The following is a 15,817-nucleotide window of genomic DNA, read 5'->3' on the forward strand; positions in this document are numbered from 1 at the left end:
AGCACACGGAGGGCAGAGGATGCTGAATGCTCCGAGGTCAGACCCAGGAAGGGGGAAGCTGGGTGAGCTGTGTGTCCTGCAGACAGGCTGCTCCCAGAGAGGAGGCTCCCCCAGAGTCCCGCCTGGCTTCATGGGGAGCAGTTCGAGAGCATCGCCCGGGGACTCCGTGACACCCTCCCATGCCACTGCCATAATCTTTGTGTAATCTCCCCACCACCACCCCATGCTCTGGCTCCAGTCCTGTGCCAGGGCCCTGCATAACTCCATGGCATAGCGGCTCCCCCACCTGGGGGCATTGCTGGAGGCAGGGGTTATGTGGAGGGGCCAGCGGCCTGCAGCTGGTTTGGCAGCTCGGGTGGCTGCGCTTCTGCTGTGGAAGGACCATCCAAGGGCCTGACACAGTCTGGGGAGCTGCTGGGCTGGAGCACAGGGTAGGGGAAGGCGCCACCTTCCCTGGGCCTGTGGAGGCAGGGATGGGGGGGCATTGGTGGAAGCCATGGGGGGGGTGTAATGTGGAGGGGGGCATAGTCCTGCTGCCTGCAAGGGGGATACTTGTGATGGTGGCTTGATGCAGAGGCTCATCCCTGAGGACCACAGCTCATGTCACCCCCCTGTCCCGCGGGGGGGGGGTCCTGCTGGGGACGGGGTGCCCCCAGCTTCTAGGAGAGGCAGCCCAGCCCGGAGAGGAGGAGAGCCCCTTTCAGCTCCCCAGGACGTTGACTCTTGTCCCTAAGGATGGCGGAGCACTGTGAGCTTCCACCGCGGAGCCTTGAGTGAATGCGCTTCCTCCCCCGCGGCTGCCTGCCCGGCCGCAGCGCCCGGGGACCGCGGGGCCAGCGCGCGAGGCGCACACGGGCTGCAGCCCCCAGCTCGGCGCCGGCCTGCGGGGGGTCGGGGCTGGCCGGGGGGGGCGCCCCGCTCTGGCGCCGGCCCCCGGCTCCCCCGGCGAGCAGCAGCGGCCGGGGCCGCGGGGCCGCGGATCCGCTTCCAGGCCCGAGCAGCGCCCCGGCCCCGGCCCGGCCCGGCCCCGGCCCCGGCCCGCGCGCAGCCCGGGGGCCCGGCGGGGTCGCGCGGGGCTGGCGGCGGCAGGGGGCGCTGGGCTGGCTCCGCGGCGGGGCGGCGGGCTCTGTGCAGTCACGTCCGGAGGGAGGCGCAGGGCAGCGGGGGCCGGGGCCGGGGGCGGGGGCCGCGGGGCGGAGGCGGCCGCTCCCGGGGAGCCGGGCGCAGTCGGAGGCAGCGAGCGGCGGCAGCAGGGAGCCGCCGGCCGGGGCTGGGCAGGGGGCCGCGCAGCGGGGCGGAGCGGGGCCGGGCCGGGCCGGGCCCCCCATGGCGCCGCCGCCGCCGCCGCGGCTGCTGCTCCGGCTGCTGCTCCTGGCCGCGCTGCGGGCCGCCGGGCGCGCCGAGCCCGAGGGCGCGAACCGCAGCCTGAGCCTGGCCGTGGTGCTGCCCGAGCGCAACGTGAGCTACGCGTGGGCCTGGCCGCGCGTGGGCCCCGCCATCCGCCTGGCGCTCGAGGCGCTGGAGCGCGGCGACCCCCCGCTGCTGCCCGGCCCGCTCGCCGTGCGCCTCCACTTCAGGAGCTCGGAGCTGGAGGGCGCCTGCTCCGAGTACGTGGCGCCCCTCAACGCCGTGGACCTGAAGCTCTACCACGACCCCGACGTGCTCTTCGGGCCGGGCTGCGTCTACGCCGCCGCCTCGGTGGGGCGCTTCGCCTCGCACTGGCGCCTGCCGCTCATCACGGCCGGGGCGGTGGCCACCGGCTTCAGCCACAAGCGCGGCCACTACGGCACCACGGTGCGCACCGGGCCCTCGGCGCCGCAGCTGGGCGCCTTCGTCTCGCAGCTCCACGCGCACTTCAACTGGAGCGCCCGCGCCGCGCTGCTCTACGCCGACCACAAGACCGACGACCGGCCCCACTACTTCACCATCGAGGGCGTGTACCAGGAGCTGCAGGAAGCGCTCAACCTCACCGTGCGGTACCACATCTACGCGCCCGACGAGGGCGGCGCGGAGGCGGCCATCCACTTCATCCGGGCCAGCGGGCGCGGTGAGTGCGCGGGGGCGCAGCGGCCGGGGGGCGCGGGGCTCTGCGCGGCGGGGCAGGGCGGGGGGCGCGGGGCTCTGCGCGGCGGGGCAGGCCGGGGGGGCGCGGGGCTCTGCGCGGCGGGGCAGGCCGGGGGGCGCGGGGCTCTGCGCGGCGGGGCAGGCCGGGGGGCGCGGGGCCCTGCGCGGGGCGGGGCGCACTCGGGGGTCCTTCCCCCTTTTGCTCTCTGGGTGGGCACCCAGGGCGCGCGCAGCCCTTTGGAAATGGGGCTGAGTGCGCGCGCGGGAGGTACCGCCGGGCGCGCTGGAGCATCAGCGGAGCAGGAGGCAGCGCCGCGCCCCGAGGAGTCTCGGTACCAGCCCGGGGTTCCGCCCGGTGCCCCGCCACCGGCCACGCCTTGGTCTCCTCCACGCTCCAAGGCACCTGCCCCAGCGCCGTCCCCGCCCCGGCACAGGGCACAACCGCTGGAGGCAGCCCCTGCCCGGCCCGCTGCGAGGGGCAGTCCCGGTCCGGCGCAGCCCCCGCCGCCCCCAGCCCAGGAGCACCAACCGCCCAGCTCTCCTCGGCCCCGGGTTGGACCCAGCCTGCCCGGCGCTGTGGCCGTCCGGCGGTCTCGGGGGGCGGAGTGGGGGCAGAAGCGGTCGAGCCGCAGGGGGGGCGAGGAGCCGCGGAGCGGGGAGCCGGGGCAGGCGCTTGCTGCTCCCAGCCTGGAGCGTGGGCGGCTCAGCTCTGGGGGGCCCTGCGGCGGGGGACGCAGCGGCTCCGGCCGAAGTGCAAAGGGAGCTGCGGGGTGGGGCGGGGCCAGCAGGAGCCAGGAGAGACCCCAGTGGCTCCTGGGCTGAGCCCTGTGCCCAGGCAGGGGGGTGAGACCAGCCAGAGGGGAACGAAGTAGCCGGGAGCCCCCAGCCTCGGGCTGCGCCCTACAGGAACCGCACCCCTCCGGCGCGGCCCCACACCCCCATAGGCTTTGTAGGCCTGGCTCCGGTGTGGGTTCCTGGGCTGGCTCCGGGGCACTGGGTGGGACTTGATTGTTATTTGGGATAGCAGCACTTCGGCCCCGGCCGAGACGGGGGCCCCGTCGGGCCGGGCGCTGCCCGGGCCCCGGCCGAGAGGGGCGCTGCCCGGGCCCCGGCCGAGAGGGGCGCTGCCCGGGCCCCGGCCGAGAGGGGCGCTGCCCGGGCCCCGGCCGAGAGGGGCGCTGCCCGGGCCCCGGCCGAGAGGGGCGCTGCCCGGGCCCCGGCCGAGAGGGGCGCTGCCCGGGCCCCGGCCGAGACGGGGGCCCCGTCGGGCCGGGCGCCGCGCTGATGCAGAGCGAGAGACAAGCAGAGGGAAGGGGGCAGCCCAGTAGTGGCAAAGGACATTCTAGCGCCATGCGGGGGGTGGGGTTTGGCCTGGGCAGAGCTTGGGGAAGGCAACGTGGGCTAAACCCCCTGGCAGGAGCGGCAGAGCAGTGCCAATCTCTGAGCTGCCGTGCGCCCTTTGGGCCAGGCTGGGCACTGTCACCTTCTCCGGCCCCAGCACGGTCCCCGGGAGGGGCAGCTGCAAGGGAGCAGAGCGCGGAGCTGGAACCAAGTGCGTGACTTTTCCCGGCAGATGGACGGAGCTGGGATTCCAGGCCCGGGTGATGGGGGAGGGGGCTGGGGGCTGCGCCAGCCTGCTGATGGATTGATAAAGCTGCCGCCGGCCTGGGGAGGTGGCCCTGGGAGAGCGGCTATATTGGGAGCAGGAGGAAATGGAGAGGGTTACAGAGCAGCTGGAGCCCAAGGGCAGCCTGAGGCTGGTTCATTATTGATGAGAAGGGGTTATTGATTCCGGAGGCAGCTGCTCAGCTGCTGGCTAATGGATCCTAAGATGCTGTGTCATTAAGAAGGGCAGGGAGTCGGGATGCTGGAGCCGGCGCGGCTGGTGGGCACTCCTCTCTGCTCCCAGGAAGCCTGGCCACAGCAGGAGTGGGGCCTGGGGCAGTCGGTGCTTCGCACTGGCTCCTGCCCCAGGTGCTGAGCCTGGGGTGCCCCCTGTGCTGCCCCACACTCATGCTGGGGCAGGTGGGTGCAGGCCCAGGCTGGAGACGCAGTTCTGGCCTCAGTTCTTGCTGCTGAGCGTTAGGAACTGGGAGCTGCAGTGACCTGGCCCTTGGGGGGGCTTTGCATCCCTGTGAGCGTGAGGGGACCCGGCCCCTGAACTTAGCCAAGGGTCTGAATGCTGGCCCCCAGGGCCCGACGCTCAGATCAGGGAGGGGTCAGTGACTCGGCCCTCACACCAGCGCCAGGGCTGTGTGACTGACAGTGGGCAGTTGGGCCAGGCCAGAGGAGGGGCCTTAGGGGTGGTCCAGTGGCCAGGGCACTCGCCAGGTGCTGGAGACCCCTGCTAAGTCCCTGCTCCAGGGATGGGTTAGTTATTTATAGGGGTGGCAGCGACTGACTGGCCCCATTGCTCGGGGTGTGGAAACTCCACAGCCAGGTCTCCTCTGCTCATCGCGCTCTGGGTGCGTGGCGTCTCCCACGTCCCAGGTGAATGTCCTAAGCACTGCACTAGGGGCTAGAAGGGAGCTCCCGCTCCGCCCCACTCGTTGTGGGGCCAGCAGGCCTCAGCTTGGGCTGAAGGCCTGAGACCAGCCTGAGAAGCGCTGGGCTGAGACGGAAGGTGGGCCTTAGGCCGGAGCTAGTGGATCCCTGCCTGGGAGTGATACTGGAACCAGGACCCTGCGCCCTCCTGGCTCCTTCCAGCGCCCAGCCCTGTGCCAGAGCCTGGCGTCTCCCCCGCCCCGCAGCCGCCTCGCCTCTGCTGCCCTGCTCCAGCCCCCGGTGCGGCCCCCTCTCCCCCGCGTGGGCGTGGGCATGCCTGTGTGCCGGGGCTTGGCCTGCGGCACCCTGTGACATTCCTGCCGCAGCCTCCTCCACCGGCCTGCTCGCGGGCTGGGGGAAGCCCTGGCTGCTCCCCGCCTCTGGCCCCCCTGCTGGGGCAAGGGGCCCCCTTGGGGAGGGGGTTTCAGCTGGCGGGCCGGGGGCTGTGGGCAATGCTCCAGCCTGGCTGGGGAGAGCAGCCTGGCTGTCCCCTTCCTGTCCGGGGAGGCGCCGGCAGGGCAGCCGCTCTGTTTCCAATTAGCGCCGGAATCCAGGGACCTGCACATTCCTGCCGCTGCTGCAAACCCAAACATGTTTTCACCCCGCTTGGAGCCTGGTGGCTTTGGCCAGGGATCCTCGGCTCTGCCCCATGTGGGTGTCGGGGCTCCTGGCCCCAGGGCTGGGGCTGAGCCAAGGGGCACAGCTCAGAGCAGGCTTCCCCCAGAAGTTTTCTGCCCCGTCCAGAGGAGCCCGCAGAGCAGCCGGGGCCAGTTTTGAAGCCTGTCCCCCATCAAAGGCAGGCCCGGGGCCGGGTGAGGCCCCGTCAGGGGCAGAGGGACTGGGCTGGGGGATAAGAGGAAGAGGGGCAGGTGGGGGCTGAGTTTTGGAGATGCCAGAGCAGGGGATGGGGGGCAGGTGCGAGGCTGGAGCAGTGGGAAAGGGCAGGTCCCTACTTTGCTACTTGCTGGGGTCGGCCTGGTACGTGGGGCTGGCTGGAGGCCTGCAAGGGGAGCAGTGCCCAGCATGTGGGGGGTTGGCGAAGAGGTTTGACTGGAGGTCTGTGTGGGGGTGGCTGGCACATGGGTCTCACTGAGGATGTCTGTGGGGCTGGTTGGATTCTATGGGAGCTAGCTAGAGGTGTGGGGGGCTGGCTGGATGGCTGGGGGCATGCAGGAGGGCTGGCTTGGGACACGCAGGGACGGGGAGGGGCTGGCTGGTTGGGGGTCACATTCATGTATATCATTTTTTCTCCTGTAAGATCATACAAGTCTCTGCAGGGGGTCCCCCTCATCCCCCACCCTAGGGACTGAACCCCCCTGCCGGCCACCCTAGAAATGGCACTTTCATTCTCCATGGCACTTAGCAAAGGGGGGACAGGCAGGGCCATAAGCTCTGGTCCGGGTGTGCCGAGAGAGAGGAGCTGGGTGAGGGGCAGGGCGGGGGGAGGGTTATGAACCCTGGGGACGAGTGTCCAAGGGCTGAGGTGGGTTCTCCCCCAGTGACCGTTTTTTCACTCAGGATGGGATGGGTTGCAAAGAGACCTGCTCCTGGCGCCTCCGTCCCGCGTCCTACGGGGGTCAGACCAGAGGGGCACAGGGGGGCTGCCCTTGGAGCGGCTGATCCTGGGAAGGCGCTGTCGGGGGGATGTCCATGTTCTGGCTCCTGGCTAGTGTGACATGCAGCAACAGGCCTGTCGCGCTCGGGCACCATCGGCTCTCGGGCCGCAGCCTGAGGTGGGGAGAGGGAGAGGGGGTGCATGCGGGGGTGGGTGCATGCGGGGGTGGGTGCGTGCGGGGGGGTGCGTGCGGGGGTGGGTGTGCGGGTGGGTGCATGCGGGGGTGTGCGCAAGAGGGTGCGTGCGGGTGGGTGTGCGGGGGTGGGTGCATGCAGGGGGGGTGCGTGCGGGGGGGTGCGTGCAGGGGGGTGCGCGCGGGGGTGCGCGCGGGGGTGGGTGTGCGGGTGGGTGTGCGGGCGGGGGTGGGTGCATGCGGGGGTGGGTGCATGCGGGTGGGTGTGCGGGGGTGGGTGCATGTGGGGGTGCGTGCGGGTGGGTGCGTGCGGGGGTGTGCGCGAGAGGGTGCGTGCGGGGGTGGGTATGCGGGGGTGTGCGCGGGGGTGGGTGTGCGGGGGTGTGCGCGGGTGGGTGCGTGCGGGTGGGGTGCATGCGGGGCTGTTTCCGCACTGCTGGAAAGGTGTGTTCCTACCTCGAGTTCCATTCGCGGCGCTGACTCGGCTCCGTGGCATTTAACCGGGCCCAGCAGCCTAGTTACACCCTGTGGGGCAGCCTGGGCTAGAACTCGGCGAGCCACGGGTCATGTCTGCGCTGCTCTTGTGACCGAGTTAGGAGCCTTTTTTGCAGTGAAGAGGCACGTTGAGTGACAGCCCGGGTGGGGGGTTGTGGGTGTCAGTGGGGGGGGTGAGAGCGGGGGGTGGGTGAGGGGCTGGGTGGACCGGGTGCCAGGGGAGAAGGAGCCAGGTGAACTTCCCATTCTTCCCCAGTGAGCTGCCTGTCCCCCACCCCCGTCCCCTCACCTTCCCTCCCTCTGTTGTTCCCCAGCTAGCTTGTGGGTGGGGGCAGGGCTGGTCCAGGGATCCCCAGTGCCATGAGGGCCGTGCACTGGGGAGCTCAGGGCATGGAGGCGAGCAGGTTTGGGACACTGGACTCCGTCCGGGGCAGCCCTGAATGTAGTGTGGGACGGGGTCGGGTTCAGCACTCTCACCGACAGGCTGAGTTCTCCACTGTCCCCATCCTCCGGGGAGCGGGATTCCCAAGCTGGACCCATCCCATGATGGGCTCCTGGCGCCCTGTGCTGAGTGTGGGGCTGCCCCTGCAGAGCTGAGACAGTTTATCCACTGCTCCCCATAGGGATTTCCCTACACACCCCTGAATTTCCCCAATCCCCCCCCCCCCCCAGTTTTGTGAACTAGTTACATTCAGTGTTGCCAATTTAGTGATTGTTTGGAAATTTGAATTGAAATGGAAACATTAATACACACTTTAAAGCATATACAGTGTATGATAAAATACGCGTATCTGAAAAAGTATCACAGATTTGAAAAGTATGAACATAGACTAGCTTCCTTATACAGCTGTTGTTTTTTATGACAATGTCAGTGATGTTGACCAACCTAATAATTTCAAATGACGATTTGTAAGCAAAGTCTAAATGAGTTCTCTCTGACGGGTTGGGTCACAGAACCCCCCGCGGGACCTGCCACCTGGTGTGCTGGGACTACCTCTGAGCCCGTTTTCCCTGGCAGCTTGGGACTCTGGAACCCTTGCCTGGTTTGAGCCAGACACGCCAGCCTGCTACAAAGACAGACTCAGGTCTGAACCACGTCCCCCAAAAGCTGCAGGCTTAACTGAAAACAGCTTAAGGGGTGTTCCTGTCTCCAGCACTCAGATACCCAACTCCCAATGGGGTCCAAACCCCAAATAAATCCGTTTTACCCTGTATAAAGCTTATACAGGGTAAACGTATAAATTGTTCGCCCTCTGTAACACTGATAGAGAGAGATGCACAGCTGACCGCCCCTCCCCCCTGGTATTAATACATACTCTGGGTTAATTAATAAGTAAAAAGTGATTTTATTAAATACACAAAGTAGGATTTAAGTGGTTCCGAGTAATAACAGACAGAACAAAGTGAATTACCAAGCAAAATAAAATAAAACACACAAGTCTAAGCCTAATACAGTAAGAAATCTGAATACAGATAAAATGTCACCCGCAGAGATGTTTCAATAAGCTTCTAACACAGACTGGATGCCTTCCTAGTCTGGGCCCAATCCTTTTCCCTGGTACAGTCTTTGTTCCAGCTCAGGTGGTAGCTAGGGGATTTCTCATGACTGCCGCCCCCTTTGTTCTGTTCCACCCCCTTATATAGCTTTGGCACAAGGTGGGAATCCTTTTTCCCTCTCTGGGTCCCCACCCCTCCTTCTGAATGGAAAAGCACCAGCTTAAAGATGGATTCCAGGTCAGGTGACATGATCACATGTCACTGTAAGACTTCATTACCCACTTGCCAGCACAAGTAAAGACTTACAAGTAAACAGAGCCATCAAAATTCCAAACCACCATTAATGGCCCATACTTTGCATCGTTACAATAGGCCCTCAGAGTTATACTTCATATTTCTAGTTTCAGATACAAGAATGATACATACATACAACTAGGATGACCACACTCAGTAGATTAGAAGCTTTGTAGTGATACCTTACAAGAGACCTTTTGCATGAAGTATATTCAAGTTACATCATATTCACACTCATTAGCATATTTTCATAAAATCATATAGAGTGCAATGTCACACTCTCCCGGACAGCTAGTGATGAGCTGGGGGCTGGGGGGAAAGGCTTCAGGACCAGATTGTATTTACATTCACACCTCATCTACTGAGGTATCCAGCAAACAGAGCTGCCTTGCCCAAGTGATAGATTTTGGCTGGAGCTGGGTTACAAATCACTTGAATGCGGGGGGAGGTGGGTGGGAATGAAATGTTGTTGTTCTTATTGTCTGAGTAAAGGGCAGTAGAACGGTACTTCGCCTGTGCTGACTGAGGGCATCGAGAGAGAGAGAGAGAGAGAGAGGGTGGGGACAGGTGTTTTGCTTGATGGTCTGCCTGAGTCACAAGTACGATTTGACCTGCCCCTCTCCACTGTTTAAAGACAGAGCTGATCAGGCTCCATAGCGAGTCTTTTGTTCTGCTCAGTGACCCCTACAGCTGAAATCACTGATAATCAGGACTAAGCGCTTAGACCGGCTGTGGGACAGCGTTTCTGTGGCAGAGACGGCCCAGTCTGCACTCGCAGCGAGGTTCCCCCCCGAGCGCTCGGCTGAAATCACTGAGAATCAGGTCTAAGTGCTCAGACCGGCTGGGGGACAGGGTTTCTGTGGCAGAGACGGCCCAGTCTGCACTCGCAGCGAGGTTCCCCCACTGAGAGCTCGGCTGAAATCACTGAGAATCAGGTCTAAGTGCTCAGACCGGCCGTGGGACAGCGTTTCTGTGGCAGAGACGGCCCAGTCTGCACTCGCAGCGAGGTTCCCCCCCCGAGCGCTCGGCTGAAATCACTGAGAATCAGGTCTAAGTGCTCAGACCGGCTGGGGGACAGGGTTTCTGTGGCAGAGACGGCCCAGTCTGCACTCGCAGCGAGGTTCCCCCCCGAGCGCTCGGCTGAAATCACTGAGAGCCGGTGGAACCTCCAGAGACCGACTCGCAGAGGTCACGGTGGCAGGTGGCAGCCGAAGGCGACGGCGCAGGGCCATGGGGGACAGAGCGATGGAGCGAACGGTGGCACAACGAACAGCAGTGGCCAGAGCGAACCGTGAGCAGCTGCAGGAACGAGCAAGGGGCCTTCTTGCCCCCACCTGGGCAGTGAACTCACGTGAAAGCACCTCTGAACTCTGAGTCCCCACTGACCAAGGACAACAGCGGTGAGTGGGGTGCGGGGGAGGGAAAAGCGAGGGGCCCGTTAAATAAACATTTGTTTGTTGGACTATATTTTAGTGACTTTGCTCCAGAATACTAGATTTGTGACTGGGAATGGAAACTTATAGACATATGTTTCCTAGGAGGCCAAGATTTTTAAAATACATTATTTGCCAAGGTTGTTATCTCACATTGTTGCTATCTTGAGAGGTCATTATGTTGGGGAGTTTCTGTACTAAACATTTTTATTATTATAATTATTTTTTACATAAGAATGACCACACTGGGTCAGATCAACTGTCCATATAGCCCAATATCCTGTCTGCCGACAGTGGTCAAGGCCAGGTGCCCCAGAGGGAATGACCAGAACAGGGCAATCATCAAGCGACCCATCCCCTGTCGCCCATTCCAAGCTTCTGGCACACAGGCGAGGGACACTCAGAGCATGGTGTTGCATCCGTCCCCATCCTGGCTAATAGCCACTGATGGACCTATTCTCCAGAATGTATCTAGTTCCTTTTTTAATCCTGTTATAGTTTTGGGCTTCACAGCATCCCGTGGCAAGGAGGTCCACAGGTTGACTTTATGTTGTGTGCAGAAATACTTCCTTTTGTTTGTTTTTTTAAAACCTGCTGCCATTTAATTTCATTGGGTGACTGCTAGTTCTTGTGTTATGTGAAGGATTAAATAACATTTCCTTATTCATTTTCTTCACACCAGTCAAGATTTTATAGACCTCTATCATATCCCCCCTTAGTCATCTCTTTTCTAAACTGAAAATTCCTAGTCATTTTAATCTCTCCTCCTGTGTCATGCCCCTAATCATTTTCGTTACCCCTCTCTGTACCTTTTCCAATTCCAGTATACCTTTTTTGGGATGGGGTGACCAGATCTGCATGCAGTATTCAAGGTGTGGGCGTTCCATGCCTTTATATAGAGGCAACATGATATTTTCTGTCTTATTATCGCTCCCTTTCTTAATGATTCCCAACATTCTGTTTGCTTTGTTGACTGCCCCTGCACATTGAGTGGATGTTTTCAGAGAACAATGACTCCAAGATCTTTCTTGAGTGGTAACACTAATTTAGATGCTGTCACTTGCTATGGCTAGTTGGGATGATGGTTTCCAATGTGCATTACTTTGCATTGATCAACACGGAATTTCACCTGCCATTTTGTTGCCCAGTCACCCAGTTTTGTGAGATCCCTTTGTAACTGTTCGCAGTCTGCTTTGGACTTAACTATCTTGAATAGTTTTGTATCATCTGCAATTTTTGCCACCTCACTGTTTACCCCTTTTCCCAGATCATTTATGAGTATGTTGAATAGGACTGGGCCCAGTACCGACCCCTCAGGGACACCACTATTTACCTCTCTCCATTCTGAAAACTGATAATTTATTCCTACCCTTTGTTTCCTATCTTTTAATCCATGAGAGGACTTCCCTCTTATCCCATGATGGCTTACTTTTCAAAAGTCAATTTAAATTAAATAAATTTTTAAAAAAATTACATTTGTTTTAGAAATCTAGAACTGTTATGTGTTTTGGTGTATTTTGCGTTACCCTTATGTTAAATTTGCATTATCCTAACAAAACATTTACTTTATTCATATCTCTTTTATATGTTGCAGGTCAAAGTGAAAATGAAAAGACAAAAAACAATGCAACAATTTTTCCACTCAAAGGCCTCAAAAACCAACTAAGGTGAAGAACACGTCAAGAACCAAGAACATATCAACATGTCGTCTGAAGGTTCAAGTGGTGTATCTACATCCGACCAGCCTGAAGCACGAATACAGCTACCTACTGAAGAAACAGTGTCTCCAAAACCTAAAGGCATTTCCTGATGTTTGTCGGTCAAAGTGTTCCCATTTACTGAAGTTACAAAAGATGGCTACTGGTGCACCTCTTGCAAAGAAGCTTACGAAGAAGGAAAGCTTCCCAATGCTATAATTGGTAAAAGTGGAGGAGCTTGGTTTGTCAGACTGATCAGCAAAGCGAATGCTGACAAACTATGTGGAAAGGCTGCAAAACACCATGCCTGTGGAGTGCATCAACATGCAGAAAGCCTCATAAGCCCAGTTTCAAAGGCAATTTTAGAAGTACTTAATGAGGTTGGTAAGAATGCTGGAGACACAACACAGTTCATGTGAACAAACATGGCTGTGGCATCCTACTTTCCATTTAAGCAAGAGATACCACACGCTACAAACCGGAGGCCAATGTTAAGTGCATTGTCACTTGTTCATCCTAGAGTTGAACAACTGGTTCCGAACAAGACCAGCAAATGCTCACTGTCTTTCTGCAGGAAACTCAGCTGACTGGCTAGATGCATGCGGTGCAACAGTGAAAGACTCAACAGTTGAAAAAGTGAAGAACTCTCTCACCACATTTAAAAAATTGAGAGGAGACTTCCCCAGAGTCCTGCCTGGCTTTGTAGGGAGCAGTTCCAGAGCATCGCCCAGGGACTCCGTGACGGGCATCAAGTATTAAGTCATTGTGTACGTTATCTTGATGTCAGTGATAGGCCAGTAGATGCGTTTCTAGATGTTCAAGTTATAGAAGACACATCGGCTGCATCTGTGACAACCCACATCCTTAGAAGAATTAAATGCTTGTCAATTGGACCCCAAAGAGATAGCTGCTTGTGCATTTGATGGAGCCGCAAACTTCTCTGGAAGATATGGTGGAGCACAAGCTTTGCTCAGAGAAAAGTGTAGCCCTAGCCTCTCCTATACACACTGCAGAGGCCATCTACTCCAACTAGCGCTAGGACGAGCTGCAGAATCTTCAAAAGACATTAAAAAAGCTATAAATTTAATGTCTTCATTATATTCTTTTTTCAGTAAGAGTCCAAAAAGACTGAATATCTTGGAAACAAATAGAAGATACACTGGGACTGAAGTTCAAATTAGTCCAACCTGGGAAAACCCGCTGGCTTTCTCATGAGCGATCTTTGACTGTTGTCTTAAAATTACTCCAGCCGTTATTACTGTCTTTGGAAAGTCCTACCAAGGTGGGATGGATCTAAGTAGTGAGGCTGGTGGATTACTTTTGCTACTACATTCAGAGAAGACTATCACCATTCTCTCTCTTGTAAGTCTACTGTGGAAACCACTTGGGTCATTAAACAATGCCATCCGGGCATCTGCTACAACAGTAGTAGATCTTTGTCCAGCAACAGAAGCTACATTTGGATCAATCCGAGAGCTATCCATTGAAAAAGTACTGGAAGAAGGAAAGACTTCAGTCCAGAAGTTGACTAATGAAGGCTTTTATATTGAATCCTTAAGTGAAAAGGACAAGAAGTGTTTAAGACTTGATTCTTAAAAATCTACAACAGCGACCTCTAGATTCTACTCAACCTCTACGTAGCTTTTACAGATCCCTGTCCTATAAAACACTGACAGCTGAGGGGAGTGAGGCACAAGCAGCCATGGGGCTGCCGTGTGCTCCAGAGAGAATAGAGAATTTGAACACAGAGTGGAATATCATACGACGAATGAATGAAGATTTGACTTCAACTTCTTTTTTATCATCGCTCGTGGCTTAGCCCGACCGTTGTGCTCTGTTTCTTGGGAGGAAAGAAGTCGGAATTCCTCTCTTGCTACTCCCAGTCACAGCAGCCACAGCTGAGCGTTCTTTTGCCTCATTGAATCAAATTTTGTGTTCAGAAAGAAGTCGCCTTCTGCCTGATCCTGTGACTGAACTAATGAGCCTATCAGTTGAAGGACTGGAAGTACCGGACACACGAGAAGCCACTGAAGATGAACGCATTGCATTCAAGAAGTTCATTAACAGAGTTGTGCAAAATTATTACAAGAAACCAAGAAGGATGCAGATGTCGTGCTTCATAAAAGGCTTGAGTAGCCAACTTTAATTTGTGTGATGATTTTAAAACGTGAGTTAAATCTAATGAAATGGTCATGAACATTTTTCAGTTTTTACTATCATGCCATACAGCCACCTTCACCCTCACGGTCTCAGCCCTCTGCGGCCTTGACACCTCCTCCCCGGTAAATTCAAACACTCCCCCAGTTTCAATTCCTGGGGAAAACACTGGCTCCCCAGACGTTGGTCTGTCTCTGCTGGGAGGTTCCCTGGCAGGTGGTGGGGGCCGCTCAGGGCAGGGGTGACGCCATATTGGCTGGGTGAAGGGTCTTGCCCCGTCCAGCAAGGGCAGTGGCCCTGACCAGGCACCAGCCCCTTCACCTCTGCTGCTCGCAATAGTCTAACTAGCCTCGTTGGCACTGCAAGTAACACACCCAGCATCAGCCACACAGCACTGGGCCAGGTGGGCAGGGGCCTGGTGCGGCTACGCAGAGGGTTACGCCTTCCTCTGGCGCAGCAGTTCTCAACCAGGTGTCCGGGGCCGCCAAGATAAACCAGAGAGCAAGGCCGGTGTTAGACTCACTGGGGCTCAGGACAGAAAGCCGAAGCCCGAGCCCCGCCACTCAGGCCTGAAGCCGAAGCCTGAGCATCTTAGCTCTGCAGGGGCCCCAGGCAATTGCCCTGCTTGGTACCCCTAGCACCGGCCCCGGCGTTTAGCAATTGTTGGGCCACAGGCAGGCCGGGCACTTTGTATCGCATGTTGCGGGGGAGGGATAGCTCAGTGGTTTGAGCATTGGCCTGCTAAACCCAGGGTTGTGAGTTCAATCCTTGAGGGGGCCATTTAGGGATCTGGGGCAAAAATTGGCGATTGGTCCTGCTTTGAGCAGGGAGGTTGGACTAGATGACCTCCTGAGGTCCCTTCCAACCCTGATATTCTGTGATTCTAAAAAGGTTGTAAACGCCTGGGCTAGGGCATCAGGCACTGGCGGGCCGAGTCGTCCAGGGCCTGGCACGGCCTGTGTTCCCAAGCGTCCGGGGCTGCAGTGCTGCCCTGCTCGGAGGCCGCTCGTGCTACACGGGCGCCGAACACAGCGAACGAGCACCAGGAGCACCGAGCGCTGGGGGGTCGAGGGAGGAGCCCCCAGCTCCTGGCTGCAGACAGCCCTGGAGAGCTGGGGAGATCTGGCCCTGGGGCGCTCTAGGCTGAGGGTGCCAGGATTGGGGCTGGGCTGGGGAGGAGACATGCCGGTGCGTTGGGACTGGCCGGCTCTTGTCAGGGCCCAGTTCACTCTCCCCTCAGCCCTGGCTGCGTCTCTCCCCCTGACCAGTCACAGAGCCTCTGTCTGCGTGCCCGGCACAGGCAGCTGGGAGCCACCGGCTCTCTGGGGAACCAGCTAATGGGGGCTGGGGCTGGGGTGCAGCCGGCTGGTCCCTGTGCGGTGAGTGGATTAGCCGGGGAAGGCCTGGCTCAGCCAGCCAGAGGCTGCTGGGAAGGCATTGGCAACAACCCCCAACTGGAGGTGTGACTCGCCTTGGTGGGAGGTGGAGGGGCTGTCCCGGGGGGGCGGTGACGCTCATTGGGGGGGCTGACCCGGGGAGTGATTCAGGGGCACGTTGGGGCCGTTCCGGGGGGTGACTGTCACGGAGTCTCAGTGAGAACGGCTCTGGATGAAGTTAGACGACTCTGGGGCAGCGTCTCAGGGCACCCTCACCAGGGCAAGGAGCCTGCTCGGCTTCGGCACCTCCTGGGTCTGACCTGGGAGCGTTCAGCCCCCTGCTTGCCCCGGGAGCTCCCTGCAGTGAGTCCCCCTGGGGAGCTTCACCCCCCCAAAGGGCTCTGGCCCCCACTCCGCAGCCAGCAGTGACCCAGCCAGCGTGTGACACAGACGGGTTATTAAGTGTGGGGATATCACGGTGTCCCCGGGCGATGCTCTGGAACTGCTCCCTA

General features: G+C 59.3%; 1 protein-coding gene across 6 annotated transcripts in view; it reads left to right on the forward strand.

Annotated features, from left to right (window-relative positions):
• Positions 1-1,310: 1,310 nt before the first annotated feature.
• Positions 1,311-15,817, forward strand: part of NPR2 (natriuretic peptide receptor 2) — a 50,161-nt gene continuing 35,654 nt past the window's right edge. For 5 of the 6 annotated variants that reach the window (XM_073343261.1, XM_073343263.1, XM_073343265.1 and 2 more), the window contains exon 1: positions 1,311-2,047. In XM_073343261.1, the coding sequence (XP_073199362.1) occupies positions 1,327-2,047 (721 nt within the window). In that variant the 5' untranslated portion in view covers positions 1,311-1,326. Of the gene's footprint in view, positions 2,048-6,105; positions 6,342-15,817 lie in introns of those variants that run through there. The other variant, XM_073343266.1, reaches the window with a different exon arrangement.

Source organism: Lepidochelys kempii, chromosome 5 (assembly GCF_965140265.1).
Source record: "Lepidochelys kempii isolate rLepKem1 chromosome 5, rLepKem1.hap2, whole genome shotgun sequence".
Lineage (NCBI taxonomy): Eukaryota > Metazoa > Chordata > Testudines > Cheloniidae > Lepidochelys > Lepidochelys kempii.